General features: G+C 35.2%; 1 protein-coding gene across 1 annotated transcript in view; it reads left to right on the top strand.

Annotated features, from left to right (window-relative positions):
- The first annotated feature begins 797 nt into the window (after window positions 1-797).
- LOC150086162 (A-kinase anchor protein 1, mitochondrial-like) overlaps window positions 798-18309 on the top strand; it is a 35373-nt gene continuing 17861 nt past the window's right edge. The window contains exons 1-2 of the mRNA XM_090374814.1: window positions 798-1424; window positions 8340-8550. Of these exons, the coding sequence (XP_090230940.1) occupies window positions 798-1424; window positions 8340-8550 (838 nt within the window). The remainder of the gene's footprint in view (window positions 1425-8339; window positions 8551-18309) is intronic.

Raw genomic sequence — 18309 nt, 5'->3', positions numbered from 1 at the left:
CATGAAATGCTGTATCTAAATTGAGAAGTTTAGATACAGGATTTCAGTTTCTTATAAATAACTTCCCATTCTTGTCTTTGTTTTATTTTTAATTTTATTTTTTTCTGAATTGTGTTTTTCTTAATGAAAAACATTTGGCTTATTTACAATTAGTGTAACATACGTGCCAGCATGCCATATGATACTGATATTTATTTACTGCATGGTGGAGAAATACCAAATGATGAATTTGGCACATGGAAATATAGAAGTCATGGAACTTTGTTTAAGATTCTGATGTTTAAATAAAACATATATGAAAAGAGTAGTAACTGATAATCTCAATAACTCATCAGCTGCTGATAAGATGCAGTTTTTTATTTTTTGACCTTGATAAAGATAAGTTCTTTCCTTGACACTATTTTGATACAACAAGCAAAAATGTATATGAAGTGGCAATAGTCTAAACAGTACTTGAATTCTGAAATCAGCTTCTTGTGAAATGTATGACCAACAAGTTTACATATATGAGAATTAACACTTTATCACAGGCCTAAACTTGTTTGTACTCTATTAAAGAGTTTCTTTTTAATTTTTTTAAACACTTAGCACTTTTGTAATGATTTACAGCATTCCGTTTTTATTTATATTGAAATGTATAGATTTCTTGAATTTATTTTCAAGTATTTTGTGTAAAAAGATATGTGGAACTGTAATTTAAAGTTTTTTTTTACCCTCTCTTTGCAATAGGAATAACAAAAGGATACATATATTGCAGCTCCAAAATTTAAAATAAACTTGATAATATCAGTGCAAGAATGAAGCTTATAAATGGGAAGAGTGAAGCATCAGCAGTTAATGATTTTGCTGATTACCAACAAAGTATAACTGTGAAGAGAAGAAGAGGAAGAGCATTAAAAAATAAAAAGAAACAAAACGCTGATGAGAACTATAGCAGCTGCCAGAACATTTCATGCACAGGTGTTGCAAATAAAGTGAAAACTGATAATGATGGGGATTTATCCAGCAGACTAAGTTCTGTACAGATTGTAGATAATGGATTTAAGGTAGAAGATAGTGGCAAGGACTCTCTGCTTTCTGATATGGCAGGAGAAATGAAAAATACACAGGAAGAATTCTCAAGGTTGACAAATAATATTGCTATTTCAGAGGATGAACAGCTTAATGCAGCAGAAATTATCAAGAAGAGTAATAATGAATTGAAAGAAAAAAACAGTACAGATGAGTTGATGCAATCATTATCATATACTTCACAAACTATAAAAGCTTCTGATGGAAATAATTCACTTGCAGTAAATGGTATTAGCCAGAGTGTGAATGAAATAGGAAATACTTCAGTATCATACAGTAATCTGATTTCACAAACTGAGAAAAATATAACTGACTATTTGTTTTGCCATGCAGATACTTTCTCACCAAGCAAAGTAAGTTTTTGTAAACATTAAAAATCAGTTATTTATTTCACTGTAAATTTTTGTTAACTAAGTAAGTCTCATAGATTATTTGAAAAAAAATTGTTTGACTCACTTTATAAAATACCGTTCTGTGTAAAAGATAAGGAATCAAACTTTTCCTCTTGGAAAAGGTTAATTCCTTATCTTTTTACTATAGGGAGGGGAGTAGACACAAAGTACAAAAGTAATATAGCTCATATTGCACTGGAATATTAAAACATGAATTTCATTTAAATATTTATTTTGTACTTGTGAAGAGTTTTTCTGTATATACTTTATAATAATCTTGTTTGCATTCTGTTTGTGTGTATTTTGTTATATTGAAATCATTTTAAAAGTGGTGTGTGAGCATAAAGCTTAATATATGTACCTTGTATCAATAAGACATACTGTCATTCTGTGGGGAAAAGGAATATGTTTATTTATGCAAAGTAATGAAATAATTGAATTAAAAAAGGAAGGTAGTTATGACTGATATCAGAAGACACTAAAGTAGCCATAACCAAATGTTATTAATAGAAGTTGGTATATAGCCAGGCCATGAATGTTTATAAATATCTGGAGGAGAACAAATGTGGGGGAAGTAAAGATGTTTTATTCAAAGAGACAAAGCAATGTTTATCATATTCTTGTGTCAGATGAATAATTTTGCAGATTCCCCCAGAGTCTTTCAAACAATAAGTAAATGGTGACTACAGAAAGCAAATTTAACTGATGTCAACAATATTTATCTCTCTTATTCAAATATTGTATCAGAAATTTTAGAGAAGAAAAAATCCATCTTTTGTGAAAATTTTAAAATAACAGAGAGAAAAGGGCAATCTTGAAGGCAGCAATTGATCATTGGATAACACAAGAGAAACTTCTTATGAAATGGGCAAAATTGTTAAGAGGTTTTTATAGAAAGATCAGTTATCATTATCCATCATCAAAGATCCTGAAACAGGATTTTTGATTGATATGCCAGTGCACTTTGATGATGGATAAACCAGTCCGCTTGGTTTAGAGAAATGTTGAAAAATTTTTGTATATTTAGATGCAACTTTAATGAATTGAGCACCATTTGATAATGGTTTCAGTAATGGTTAAAAATATACCTCTTAGAAAAGTTTGATTCCTTACATACAGGTGGTAAATATAGATTTATGCAAAAATCACATCACAAGTTATTTCAGTCTGACACCAACATCAATAAATAGTATGGTGAAATAGATGCAAATAGATTCACTTTAGTTCCAGTTTAAATTGTTAGAAAACATTCTGAATAATTCCCTTGTCATTATGGACAGCATGCAACAAGAAAAACTGTCAATGCCATCATAAAAAAAAATAATAAAATTTTAAAAAAGCAGTAGAAATATTAAAATGCTTAACTGTTGTGGGATTCCTTGTTTCCCTCATGCTTACACATGATCTATACCTGGAGTGGCCAACTTAATTTGTGATGCGATCTACTTCTTTTTTCCTTCAAAATGTGCCGCGATCTACTATCTCAAAAATTTCATTGCACAAGGTGCACAAATCGAGGAATGACTGTATATCTAAAATTCGTCGTGATCGACTGGTAGATCGTGAACGACTCATTGGCCACCCCTGATCTATACGATGGTAAGACAGCATAAAAAAATGTTAAGAAAACATAAATGTTGCCCAAGGGGGATCAAAGGGTGACACAAGTAATTACAGACCAGTTAGTTTAACTTCTGTTCCGGGTAAAATAATGGAGTCACTGGTTAAAGATGCATTGCAGGATCATCTGGACAAGACTGCAGCAATAATTCAGACACAGCATGGGTTTGTTAAGGGAAAGTCTTGTCTGACAAATTTTATAGGATATTATGATGTGGTTACAAAGGAACTGGATGCAAAAAATAATTTTGATATCATATTTGGATTTCAGGAAAGCTTTTGACACTGTTGCACATGGAAGACTATTGTACAAATTGGAGCAGAATGGTATTAAGGGTAAGTTGCTACAATGGATAAAAGGATGGTTAAGTGGGAGAAGACAGAGGGTGGTAATCAATGGGTGTTGCTCTTCGTGGACTAATGTTATTAGTGGTGTCCCACAGGGTTCGGTGTTAGGTCCACTGTTGTTTTGTATATTTATCAATGATATTGATGAAGGTATATCAGGCTTAATGTCGAAGTTTGCAGATGATACAAAGGTTGGCAGGGTTGTTAATGACAGTAATGGCAGTGTGCTACTGCAACAGGATCTAGATAATTTGGGCAGATGGGCTAAGAAGTAGCAACTGAAGTTTAACCTTGACAAATGCAAAGTACTGCATATGGGTAGAAGTAACCCCAGAGAAATGCAACAAGAAAAATGTGTGGTACTACACTTAAGGTGGTAGAAAATGAAAAAGACCTGGGAGTAATTGTGCAGCCAGATATGAAGTTTTCTGAGAAATGCAGACAGGCTGCCAGGGCAGGTCATGGGGTTTTGTCAATGATATATAGGAATTTTGCTAGCAGGGAGAAGGAGGTGATTGTCCCTCTGTATAAGGCAATGGTCAGGCCATGCCTTGAGTACTGCGTACAGGTCTGGAGGCCTCATTTTAGGAAGGATGTAGATTTACTTGTGTGTGTACAGAGAAGGGCAACAAGATTGGTGAGGGGAATGAAGGGATCCTCTTACCAAGAGAGGCTTAAGTTCTGCAAATTGCAGTGGCTGGAGACTAGGCACCTGCACGGTGATCTAATTGAAGTGTATAAGGCCTTGAATGGGTTGAGCATGCTGAATTCTGATGGGATCCTTCCACTTGTTCAGATTACGAACCTAAGGGGGCATAAATTAAAATTAAGAAAAGACAGATGTAGGATAGATGTGCGGAAATTTGCCTTTAGCCAGCGGGTGGTTAATTGCTGGAACAAACTTCCATCTGTCGTGGAAGTTGATAGGTTGAATAAATTTAAGGAGGAACTGGATAGGCATTTGGAGGGAATGGTGTGTGTGTTTTTTTTTTTTTTTTTTGGCTGATGCTGCATAAGCTCATACACTTGCTTTCTTGCATCACATGCCACTACTATTACTATAAATAGCTTAAATTATAATGATCCACTAATTGCCACTTTATCATTGCAACTTCAACCCAGTTGTGAATTAATCTGGACACAACTAAAAGGGGATGTCAGACAAGAAAGTGCAAACCATTAAACTTAACTGGTATTCAGAATTCATTGATTCAACCATAACAAAAGTTACACGAGTGGACTGGATGAAATGTATTGACCATGTTTGCAAACTTAAAAAAAATGTACTGGGAATTCAGATGGAATTAATAGTAGTAGTAGTAGTAGTAGTGGCAAATGATGCAAGAAAGCAAACTTATATAGCATCAGCCCAAAAAAAAACAAAAAAAAACCTACACACTTTGCCAACCCATACCCTCCAATAATTTGTCTAGTTCTTCCTTGAATTTATTCAAACCAACCACTTCCGCTACAGCAGATGGAAGCCTCTTCCAACAATCAACCACCCGTTGGCTTAAGGCAGATTTCTGCAACCATCCTTCCTCAACTTAAGCTTATGCTCCCTCATGTGTGTAGTCTTAGCAAGAGGAAGAATGCCATTCACAGTCAGCTTACTCAATCCATTCAAGCCCTTAAACACATCAATCAGATCACCCCACAGGTGCCTAGTCTCCAAATGCTGCAATTTGCAGAACTGAAGCTCTTTCTGGGTAAGAGCACCCATTTGGTTCCCTTCACCAATGGTGCACTATGGCCATAGATGCCAGTGTGCCAAAAAAAAAAATCCCCAAACAAACAAGCAAGCAAACACCTTTCACCAATCTGGTTGCCCTTCTCTGCACCGGTACAGCAGATCTTCATCCTTCTTAAAGTGAGGCCTCCAGACCTGTTTGGCGTCTCCGTAGCCAGGTGGGAAGGAGCAGCAGTGCGTAGCACACACTTCTTGATTAGACCGGGGTTCGAGCCCGTCACCACCAAATACGGAGGATGCAGAAAGGTCAGGGAATGACCACCGCATATCCCAAAGCAATATGGCCTTAGTTGCTAATGCTCCTAAAAAAAAAAAAAAAACCAAACCAACCACACCTGTATATAGTACTCAATATGCAGCCTAACCATGGCCTTATACAAAGAGATAATCACTTCCTTATCCCTGCTAACAAAGTTTCTGTATATCATTGACAAAACCCTGTGAGCTGTCCGGTAGCATGTCTGCAATGCTCAGAGAATTTCATATCTGGCTGCACAATTACCTCCAGGTCTTTCATTTTCCACTACCCTGAGTGTAGTACAACACAGTTGATAAGTTATTCTGGGATTCCTGCTACGCGTATGCAGTACCTTGCATTTGTCAGTGTTAAACTTCAACTGCCATTTCTCAGCCTATTGATCCAATTTTCCTAGATCTTGTTGCTGCTCACCCTGATTACTGTTGTTAACCACACTGCCAACCTTTGTATCATCTGTAAACTTTGTCATTATGCCTGATATACCTTCATCAGTATCATTAATAAATATTGAAAACAACAATGGGCCCTTCACTGAACCCGTGGGACCCCACTGATAACATTAGTCCATGAAGAGCAGTGCCCATTGATAACCACTCTCTGCCCCTTCTTCCACTTAACCATACCTTTATCCATAGCACTAACTCTCCCTTATCCTACATCGCTCCAGTTTATACAGTAGTCTTTTATGTGAAACAGTATCAAAAGTCTTTCCGAAATAAAAGTATATATCAAAATTATTTTTTTCATCCATTTCCTTTGTCACTGCATAATAGTAACCTATTATCAGATTGTTTAGACAAGACTGCCCCTTCACAAATCCATGCTGTGACTGTAGTATAATTGCATCCCTGTTCAGATGGTACTGCATTTACTTCTTTAACCAGTGACTCCATTATTTTCCCTGGAACAGATGTTAAGGTAACAGGTCTGTAATTATTCATGTCACCTTTTGATCCCTCTTTATGAATTGGGGTTACATTTGCACATCTCCAGTCCATAGGGATCAACATACCCTGAATCCAAGGACACTCATACTTATGGCTAACAGTTTGCTCACCTCCTTTGCTGTCTACCTTAATACATTTGGATAGATCCACCCCAATTGCTTTTTTATGTTCAGCTTCAATTTCTCTTCTACTTTCCTTTCAGTTATCACAAAGTAATTTAGTTCCCTGCTGGAGTTTGATAAACTTCTTGCATCCCCTTCCCTTAAGAATTCCTCATGTATGAATGTAGATGCAAAATATCTGTTGAATTTGTCAGCAACCTGAGCAAGGTCATCAACATTAACATCAAGTTGCCCAATGTGATGTAACCCCTTCCTTCTACTGTTAATTTAAATTAAGAAGTTAAGCTAAGAAGTTTTTGCTGCTTTTCTTTGCTGGAGACTTTTCATAATCTGCCTTAGCTTGCCTAACCTCCTTAGTGACTTGATTACAGACTAAATTAGATCGACCATTCTCTATCACCTGATAATTTATATGCATCCCATGCACTTTTCTTCTCTGCTACAGGTATCAGTAGTTCATCTGATATTCATTTAGATCTAAGTCTTGAATAGCATTTCTTTGTTGGTATGAAAAGCCTAGTAGCTTCTATGAGTACTCCGCTGAATGCTTCCCGTTTAGAATTGCTGTTGGTAACATCATCAGTTGGTCCCATTGTATACAATTTTAAAAACTGTCTGAGACAACTAGTTATACTACTTATAGAAAAGAGTTCCATATCCACAATAGGTTATATAAAGCTGGCAGCAGTCTGATACCAAGGAATTGTGTGCATGCGTGGTGAGCATATGGGCACATGTGTGCAATTCAGTAAGAGAATGAACAAAGAAAGTGACTTGAGTGCAACAAGATTAGCTGTGCAAAATGTGCTGGTGCAAGTGTCATGGATATTGGCAGCTTGCTGGGATTCACACACAACACTGTACAACACACAACACTGTACAGAGTATTGAGAATGGTCCAACAACAAGAAAAAATCCATGGCCAAAGAAGGCTTGCTGATATTTTTTGTATTACACAACAGTGAGAGTTCCATGTTTTCTCTAATTTGCTTGTGCTCCTTATATTAGTCTCTAGTTTCATACTAGTCTAGTTTTCTAAATTATTTTAGGTTAATTCTCCTAATTATCTGCTACACACACACACACACAAATAATGGAAACATGTAGGCAGCTTACTCTGAATTTATTTTTCTGGGAGAAAAGAGCAAAAAAAACCTTCCATTTTATAAGTTCAGAAAGTGTTTTTTATTCAAACTGTTCTTTGTTACTTAATGTTCTATAAGTCATTCATTATCAATTATTTTAAAAAGTGAGGTTACTATTGCATTTCCTGAAATACGATCAGTAACAGATGCCAAAAGCAAAAAGTGTTATTTTCAAGAATGGGATTTGGATTATATGCATAAAGTTGGGTTGTTGATATGAACAGACTTTAAATTCAAATTTCCTAATGGAAGTTGAAGTGAAGAATGCTACTGCTAATTCTTTAAAGTGTTCCACATTATTGACAGTAGGTGAAGAACAACATCTCATTTTGCATATGCTTTGACAGGCATGTTACATGTTTATTAGATTTCTTTTAATTTCAATGTTTGTTTCTACATTTTATAACTTTTAAAGTATGGTTTATTATATTTCATAATGATGTGTATAAGTTTCTTGTTGCATTGTGTAACACATTATTTATTTATTATTACCATTAATTTTATATGCATGAAAAGTTTTTGAATACTGTTCCTCCAGTGCATTCTGGCTGACAGACTGATCTGTATTAATAGTTTTCTGGATTCAGATTTATAAATGCTGGCAGATATGAAATTTTTTTTTCTTTCCCCTTATTTTAAATGTTTTATAACCTTTTGTTCAAGTTTTTATACATTTTATATGTAGCATTTGCCAAGTGATTCAGAAGATGCTGAAGACAAAGTTATTTCTGAAATGCTACCTCTAACTGATCATGTATTTGCTATCCCTAAAAGTTTATGTGGACGTCTAATAGGACGTGGAGGAAAGCATGTAAGCAGCATAATGTCTGAAACTAGCACAAACATTAGTGTCATAAGTCTTCCTTATATGGTTGATAAAGCTTGCATTGTAAAAGGTGAGAACATAATTTGACTATAGTGATTTTAAATCTGGTCTGTGTATAAATACAATATTTTATTTCTTTGCATATATCATTGTATTCCAATATTATTGTGTATATTTTGTTTTTGCTGTATATTCATACATATAAAAGCTAAGGAAAGAATACCCTGGGTGTGCCAAGCCCATACCCTCACCGTGAGTATGGACTTGGCACACTCAGGGTCCTGAACTGGATATCATCATTCTTCTCTTTCTTGGTGATTTCCTTTTACTTAGTTCCCTCTCTCTCTCTCTGAAATTTTTTTTTGGCTGGTGCAGCATAAGCCTCAGGCTTCCTTGAACCATATGGCTAATAATAATAATATTAGTCCCCATTCTCTCTGGTATATCAGACTTGTTCATGAAACTTCAGAGTACATTATGGCCACGGAAGCCGATGCGCCAACAACTAATAAATAACAACATGAAACTTTAGAAGGCTTTGTAATTCAGTTTGTCAGCATTGTACATGTTAACTTGCATTGGGAAAAAATGGAGTATTGTTCAGTCACTGCTAACTTTACCTTGCATTTTCACACGCTTCTGCAAGGACCAGTGTCAGAGCTCAAATGACTAATTGCACAAAGGGAGGGGATTTGTTGAGCAGAAATAGTATAGTTTACACTCTGTATAGAAAGAGATTTTAAAATGAGTATCATCCCCATATTTTTGGAATGTGAACTCGGAACTGTTGTAGCTCTTTTTAGCAGTGAGTTTGCTGCACATAGGTGGATTCCCGATAATCAATTTTCTATGGCGAAGGGCTCTGTGGAGCAAGTTTTTCCACAAAATTTTGTAAAAATTAATTTTTTTAAAATAAATGCTTTAAAATGTGTTCTTATTTTGTTGATATGTTGATATCAAGTAAAAATTTTGTCAAAAATCAAATTGGAATTTGTAAAGAAACTTATTGATACTTTATCAATGCAATAATATCCTGTATATGTATGTATTACTTAGTCAGTTTTATCAAATTCTAGATCTAAATTCCCCAAAAATTCTTCAATTTCAGTATTTAATTGTGTGACTGAAGTCAGTAGATGCAATCTGTTCCTGATTTTCGAAGTTATTTTCATGTTCCTATCTGTTATAAATTGTCTGCAATTAATTGAAAACACAGTTAGAGGTGGCAGCATGTTCTAGAAAATTATCGACAATTTGTATATGAAAGAAATATTGTTTGGAGTGACCTTAACATAATCTATATTAAATACTTCCAGAGTCCACATGAGAAAAAACTAGATCTACATATGTATGTACTGCCAAAACAATTACTATGATACTAGTTGTACCCAGTGTAACATACGGCATCTTTCTGATTATGGCATAAATAGTTTAATCTAGATCCTTCAGTCTTCACCATTCTTGTTTAATTGTGATATAATTCTTCTCCAAAAAATATTGCATCAACCTCAGTTTTGGATGTAAGTGCATTATATTGTCTCTTATCTAAGTCTGGGTCTTCTATAAATGCCATATGCACATTCATTGTTGGATTGGCCTGGGTTATTTGATGCATTTGTTTATATGATTCAGCAAATGGGTTAACTTGTCACAGCATCTCGTCCAATTGTTGTTGCTTCAGCAGAATCAGGCGCCTCCGTAGCCAGGTGGGAAGGAGCAACAGTGCGTAGCACACACTTCTTGATTAGACCGGGGTTTGAGCCCGTCACCACCAAATACGGAGGATGCAGAAAGGTCAGGGAATGACCACCGCATATTCCTGGAGTAATATGGCCTTAGTTGCTAATTCTCCTAAAAACTAAACAACAAACAAACAATCAGCAGAATCAAAAATATAGTCGTCCATATCCGTTTGGATATAATGGTGAGACCAAATGGTAAATCTGTCTATTGTATTCTAAGACAGTATGAACCATTTCCAGTCAGTGATTTAATCTCTGCGCCCATTGATGCGATCGGCCTTGCTGAGTTGTACTCTAGTATATGTTCTATGTGGTTATTTGCTTCACATGTATGCCCTGTAAGTAGCTCTCGTAATAGAGTAGGTGTCTCAGACAGTGGGTAGCGAAACCTTTCCATCATGACAGCGTTTAGTGATTTATTCGATGTGTTTAACCCATGTCCCCAATATCTTGCATTGCAATACTCAGTTGTAACACATTTCCTATGTCATTTCTTCCACATTAATTACAGCTTGTTGATTATTTGCATCTGGTACTTCTATTTGATTAGTCGTAGGGCATTTTGCCCGTCTTCTCATTTCAATCTTGCTTCTCATTCTTCAATGTTTTCTGTCCATCTTCGTAGTCTCGTTTCGGTCTTTTAGTCTATTATATCTCTCCTATAATGTTTCATTACATTTCTTCTACATTTTCTCAAAGTTCTTGCACACTGTTTAGCCATTTTTACACTTCTTAAAACTTAAGAGTGGTTTGTTAAAATTGAATTCAGATAAAATAAACATACATTGATAGCTTTAAGGCATAGGTTGCCTTTCTTCAGTCAAAAAACATTAGTACATTCTTGTACTAACGTACAAAACATTAGTACAAGAATGCCTGGTATGGTAGTCATGCGAGGTTGAACCGCATGAACGGGTGCTGGCAACAGTTAGCAGTTGGAAAATTTGGGCAGCATACCTAAACGTTTTTTATATATATATATATATATATATATATATATAGATTCAGTAGCAGAGAATTTAGGTGCTTTAAGTCTAGAGATGAAATCTCTTGCCTATCATCTCAATGCTGTTTACTATTCAGTTTAGGTGTATTCCTATGCAATTTGATAGTATGAACCAGAGCTATAATGCTCAATACGTTTATGTTGATATCAATTTTTGTAAAAGAATAAGAGAAGTTTACTTCAATATGTTACGTAGAACACTTTAGCATTAGTAGAGGCATATGATGCAAGAAAGCAGGCTTATGCAGCATCGCCAAAAAAAAAACAAAAAAAAAAAACGCTCCCATTTCACCCCTCCGTTCATTCGAAATACCTGTCCAGCTGAGCCTTAAATTTATTTAGGCTATCAGCTTCCACAAGGGATGGAAGTCTTTCACCAACCAACCACCCGCTGGCCAAAGATGCAAATTTCCGCACATCTATCCTACATCTGTTTTTCCTCAATTTGAATTTATGCCCTCTCAGGTGATTATTCTGAGCAAGAGGAAGAATCCCATCAGCATTGAGCATGCTCAAACCATTCAAGGCTTTATACACCTCTATCAGATCACCTCGCCATTGCCTAGTCTCCAGACACTGTAATTTGCAAAACTTAAGCCTTTCTTCGTAAGAGCAATCCTTTGTTCCATTCACTAATCTTGTTGCCCTTCTCTGTACTCGTTCCAGCAGCTCTACATCCTTCTTGAAATGAGGCCTCCAGACCTGTATACAGTACTCAAGGTGTGGCCTAACCATTGCCTTATACAAGGGAATAATCACCTCCTTATCCCTGCTAGAAAAATTCCTGTGTATCATTGACAAGACACTAATATGAACTACTCTTGCAGATTGTCTGCACTGCTCAGAAAACTTCATATCTGCCTGCACAATTATCCCCAGGTCTGTTTCATTCTCTACCACTGTCAGTGTAGTACCACAGAGTTGATATGTTGCTCTGGGTTTACTGTTTCCCATATGCAGTACTTAACATTTGTCAATGTTAAACTTCATTTGCCATCTCTCAGCCCATATGCTCAACCTTTCCAGATCCTGTTGCAGCAGCATAGCGTCAGTAGTGTCCTTAACAACCCTGCCAACCTTTGATCGTCTGCAAACCTGGACATTAAGCTCCATATACCATCATCAATATCATTTATAAATACAGAAAACAACAATGGACCCAACACTGAACCCTGAGGGACTCCACTAATAACATTAGTCCATGATGAGTGGTGTCCATTGATTGCCACTCTCTGTCTTCTCCCTCTCAACCATTCCTTTATCCATAGCAGCAATTTGTCTCCAGTGCCACACTGCTCCAATTTGTGCAGCAGTCTTCTATGTGCAACAGTATCAAAAGCCTTTCTAAGATCCAAATATATAATATCAAAGTTATTCCCTGCATCCAGTTCTTTTGTGACTGCATCATAGTATCCAATCAAATTGGTCAGGCAAGACTTTCCGGTGGGCGCCTCCGTAGCCAGGTGGGAAGGAGCAGCGGTGCGTAGCACACGCTTCTTGATTAGACCGGGGTTCGAGCCCGTCACCACCAAATACGGAAGATGCGGAAAGGTCAGGAAATGACCACCGCATCTCCCGGAGCAATATGGCCTTAGTTGCTAATGCTCCTAAAAAAAAACCAAATAACAAAATAAATAGCAAGACTTTCCGTTAACAAAACCATGCTGTGTCCAAGCTATAACTGAAGTCTTGTCTAGATGATCCTGCAGTGCTTCTTTAACCAGTGCCTCCATTAATTTTCCTGGAACAGAAGTTAAACTCACAGGTCTATAATTACTTGTGTCAGCCTTTGATCCTCCTTTGTGAATTGGGCTCACATTTGCACATCTCCAGTCTATGGGTACCTACCCTGAGTCCAAAGAAGCTCTCATAATTATGGCTAAGGGTTTGCTTACTTCCTTTGCTGCCTCTTTTAATATAATTGGATAGATCCCATCCACCCCGGGTGCCTTTTTTATGTTTATCCTCAACAATTTCTCCTTCACTTTCCTCTCAGTTATTACAAAATCATCTAGCTCACTGCCAGAGTTTGTTTCACCTCTGGCATTCCCCTTCCTGAATAACTCCTCATGTGTGAATGTAGATGCAAAATACTCATTTAGTTTGTTAGCCACCTGAGCAGGATTCTCAACTGTTGAACCATCAATATCCAGTGGACCAATCTGATTCATCCCTTTCCTTCTAGAGTTTACATAGGTAAAGAACTCTTTTTCTGTTTTTCTTTGCATCCTTTGCCAAGGATTTCTCATAATCTGCCATTGCCTGCCTAATCTCCTTTGTGACTTGGTTACAAACCAGCATATATCTATCATAGGCTTCCATGTCACCCATTAATTTATATGTATCCCATGCATTTTTCTTCTCTGCCATGTCTCCTTAGTTCATCTGACATCCATTTAGGCCTAAACCTTGAACAATATTTCTTAGTTGGTATGTAAAGCCTAGTAGCTTCCAAGATAAGTTGATACTGCATAAGCTTGCTTTCTTGCCTCAATATGATTCGTAGAACACATTAGCATTAGTAGAGGCATATGATGCAAGAAAGCAAGCTTATGCAGTATCTCAATGCTGTTTACTATTCAGTTTAGGTGTATTCCTATGTAATTTGATAGTATGAACCAGAGCTATAATGCTCAATACGTTCTACGTTTATATCAATATTTGTAAAAGAATAAGAGAAGTTTACCTCAATATGATACATAGAACACTTCCATATGATACTCTTCAGAAATTAAAATGAAAACAGTTAAAAAATCGAAAATCTTACATTACAGTAAGAAATAATTAAAAATAATTAAAAATCAAATGAACACAATTAAAAGTCAATTTGATTTTTAATTATTGTTAATTATTCCTTACTGTAATGTAAGATTTTTTAATTGTTTTCATCTTAATTTCTGGAGAGTATCATATGGAAGTGTTCTACGTATCATATTGAGGTAAACTTCTCTTATTCTTTTACAAATATTCCTGTGCAATGCATATAAACCGAGAAAATGTGCTAGTGCTCTGTTAACTTTTACCTTATCAGTCTGTTCATCCAGTTTATCTACATTCATATGACAGATCCACTCTGGTAAGGTAGAGACAGTAGTCTTCTCCCATATTTACTCTTTTACTGAGGTCACATCTTCTCCCCTCTTTACTCTGGAGAGTAAAGAGGGAAGAAGATATGTGACAACCTTAAACTATCCAACATTAATAGCTGACACAGAATCAGATATGGGAGAGAAGGAACAAAATTCTATTCTAAATACACAGAAAATTTAACCCCAATTTAAATGCTCTTACCTTGAATGGAGTAGTTTTTTATATATATATATATATATATATATATATATATATATATATATATATATTACTATCATTGAATTATATTAAATAAAGTTAAATTATAATGAAATAAAGAAATAAATAATTAAGCATTCATTAGAGGCAGCGACATGCAATTCCTCCATATGAAGCTGAAATACATCCAATATGTTAAATTAAATAAAATAAAACATAAGCCAGTAGTATGGCAGAAACTGTAGAGCGAAAATTAACATAAAAATAACCCAAATAAACAATCGAACGAAAAGAAGGAATAGATATAAATAGTAGCCTGTAAACCCTTGTATAATTTCGAACTTTTAATCCAATTAAAACTATACAATTTTAGACTAATGCCAATTATTTATTAATTTAGCGGTGCCCCCCAGAGGTACCAGTTCCGAAAGACGTGAAATATCACCAAAAGAGGGTTAAAGGAACTACCAGACAATAACAAAATCAAAATAATTTAAAATAAAATAGACTGACCATCATGCCTCATATCGACAGAGGACCACGAGGCCAATAATGGTCATGGAATCGCTGCATTTCAATCGCTATACAAATCGTCGCCATGGTGAAAAGATCAAAGTACCAATTCACCCTCCCTCCTCCGATCGATCCACCAATGCAGAGGATTTGTACGGCGGTGGTCCTTATGCAGCGAAAAATAGTTTTAATTGGATTAAAAGTTCGAAATTATACAAGGGTTTACGGGCTACTATTTATATCTATTCCTTCTTTTCGTTCGATTGTTTATTTGGGTTATTTTTATGTTAATTTTCGCTCTACAGTTTTTGCCATACTACTGGCTTATGTTTTATTTTATTTTATTTAATTTAACATATTGGATATATATATATATAGAAAATTATTTTAATGTTATGTGCAAATCTTTAATTTAACTTATGCTAATAATGAAAATACCGTGTACCCTGGGAGCGATGTATGTTGAATAAAGGGGGGAAGAACGGAAAAGAGTAACGTTATAAACAAAGTGCGAATTTTGAAAAATGCAAAATTTGAAAAGAACGACCAAGGTAGAAATAGCAGATTTTTGAAAAGAACGACCAAAGTAGAAATAGCATTGCAATATCTTTCATAATTTCTGTGTCTTCTTCAGAGGTCATCCACCTAAATTATGAAAAAGAACAGCAATACTCTTACTTCTGTTTCTGACATGTTCTGTATGTCAAAAAACACGTGTACACGGACACGTTGTAAAAAATAATTTAGAATATAAATTTTGAATAAATAAAATACAAGTTAAGCAAAAATATTATGCCAAAGTATAACATACAGAACAATGGATGACCTTACAGAAGTAAGTAGCCCGCCAAAAAGAGAAGACAAAGGAAGCGAGTGTCCGAATGACAAGAATGCCAATAACTTACCGCTACGTGACCGGTCGACAAAAAAGAAAGAGCCGGAGGCTAAACCGTGTATATATGTGAAGAAACGCTAGCGGCACCTAGCGTTAGACGAATTTTGGTGTATGTATATTTTGTAATTTACGTAAGCGGTGGAGCTACGCTAGGTTCAAGTTAAGTACATGATACTCAAACTTCCGGGATAGCAAAGAAATATAATTGCTTACAAAGTAGCAGTAGAGTAGCTAAACTTTGTTAAGGCGAAAAATTATGATTGGGTATAGTAAGAAAAATAGTACTCTGATATTGCTTTCGTTACACTAATCGCTCACAGAGCATAAAATGTAGAATTTAGTAAAGCAAAAAGATGATGAAATTAGGGATATGAAGTTGGGCTAGGGTAGTTCGGGGTTGCAAACCCGTTCCTATAGTTAGGACCCTGAACGACTGTCCGAGAGTAGGTGCATCATGTACTTAAGTCAGTTGTGTTAAAGTGTAAGATATATATGTTACAATTAACAAATAAATAGATAAATAAATCAAGATATAATCAAAATTAATTAAGATATAATTAAAATTAATTACAAGATAATTACAAGGTAATACACTATGTTAGACCAATCGGTGGGTACAAGTTTTCCAGACCGTAAGACACCAAAGAGGCCTAGTGTATTGTTTTTACACTATTTACAAACTTGATGCGTATGGGAGTAATTATTAGTTATAAACTAATAATGCTGTTTATATTGATATCTATTAAGTTTTTGTGCCTTAATATGTTAAGGGCTTTATTGATATGATGACGCAGGTATTTAATAGGAAAAAGATTTCTGGTCAGTTTACTGTATAATGTTCTGATGTTATCAATAACTGTTGTTTTGTCGCTGCATATCGTTGCTATTCTGATGCATTGTGCTAAGATAACATTAGCATGTACCTGTTTGGAAATATTGGAATTCCATTGTGTATAGTTTACTATGCTAAAGTTGAAAGCTTCACGTTTGTTGTACAAATTGATGGAGGCTATACCATTTTTTATATTGATGTCTAGATCCAAAAATTGGGCTGCTGTGTCAGAATTGTTAGTTCTTTCTAGTACAAGTTCGCTAGGGTATAGATGTACATAATCCTGGATGAAATTCGGGCAGTTAATTACTATGAGGTCATCTATATATCTAAATAGTATTAGTTCCTGTGGAAATGAGGTTTCTGACCAGTATAGATATAGGTTGGCTATTATACATGAGGCTGGGCTGCCCATAGGTGTTCCATTGGTTTGTTGATATACTGTATCGCCATCATATATGAAATTATTGGAAATACATAAATTAAGTATGTTTTTCCAGTAATAGGTGTTGCAGGAAATAAAATTCTTATGTTTATCATAGATATCTTTGAGTACCAATTTGAGATTGGTTTGATTGATACTGGTAAATAGGCTATGGAAATCAAAGGTTTGAATATTATTGACTGTATTACTTTGCAAAAATTTTAATACAGGTTGGTTGTTGCCTATGAATATTAGGTTTGAATATTATTGACTGTATTACTTTGCAAAAATTAGCCATACATTCGCCCTATTCAAACATAAATATGCATTAGCCTCCATCAATTTGTACAACAAACGTGAAGCTTTCAACTTTAGCATAGTAAACTATACACAATGGAATTCCAATATTTCCAAACAGGTACATGCTAATGTTATCTTAGCACAATGCATCAGAATAGCAACGATATGCAGCGACAAAACAACAGTTATTGATAACATCAGAACATTATACAGTAAACTGACCAGAAATCTTTTTCCTATTAAAATACCTGCGTCATCATATCAATAAAGCCCTTAACATATTAAGGCACAAAAACTTAATAGATATCAATATAAACAGCATTATTAGTTTATAACTAATAATTACTCCCATACGCATCAAGTTTGTAAATAGTGTAAAAACAATACACTAGGCCTCTTTGGTGTCTTACGGTCTGGAAAACTTGTACCCACCGATTGGTCTAACATAGTGTATTACCTTGTAATTATCTTGTAATTAATTTTAATTATATCTTAATTAATTTTGATTATATCTTGATTTATTTATCTATTTATTTGTTAATTGTAACTTATATATATCTTACACTTTAACACAACTGACTTAAGTACATGATGCACCTACTCTCGGACAGTCGTTCAGGGTCCTAACTATAGGAACGGGTTTGCAACCCCGAACTACCCTAGCCCAACTTCATATCCCTAATTTCATCATCTTTTTGCTTTACTAAATTCTACATTTTATGCTCTGTGAGCGATTAGTGTAACGAAAGCAATATCAGAGTACTATTTTTCTTACTATACCCAATCATAATTTTTCGCCTTAACAAAGTTTAGCTACTCTACTGCTACT

This window comes from Mastigoproctus giganteus, chromosome 5, assembly GCF_048544385.1.
Source record: "Mastigoproctus giganteus isolate SK-2022 chromosome 5, ASM4854438v1, whole genome shotgun sequence".
NCBI classification, from domain to species: domain Eukaryota; kingdom Metazoa; phylum Arthropoda; class Arachnida; order Uropygi; family Thelyphonidae; genus Mastigoproctus; species Mastigoproctus giganteus.
The sequence above is the reverse complement of the archived record's forward strand: the minus strand, read 5'-3'. Positions and strand labels throughout refer to the sequence as shown.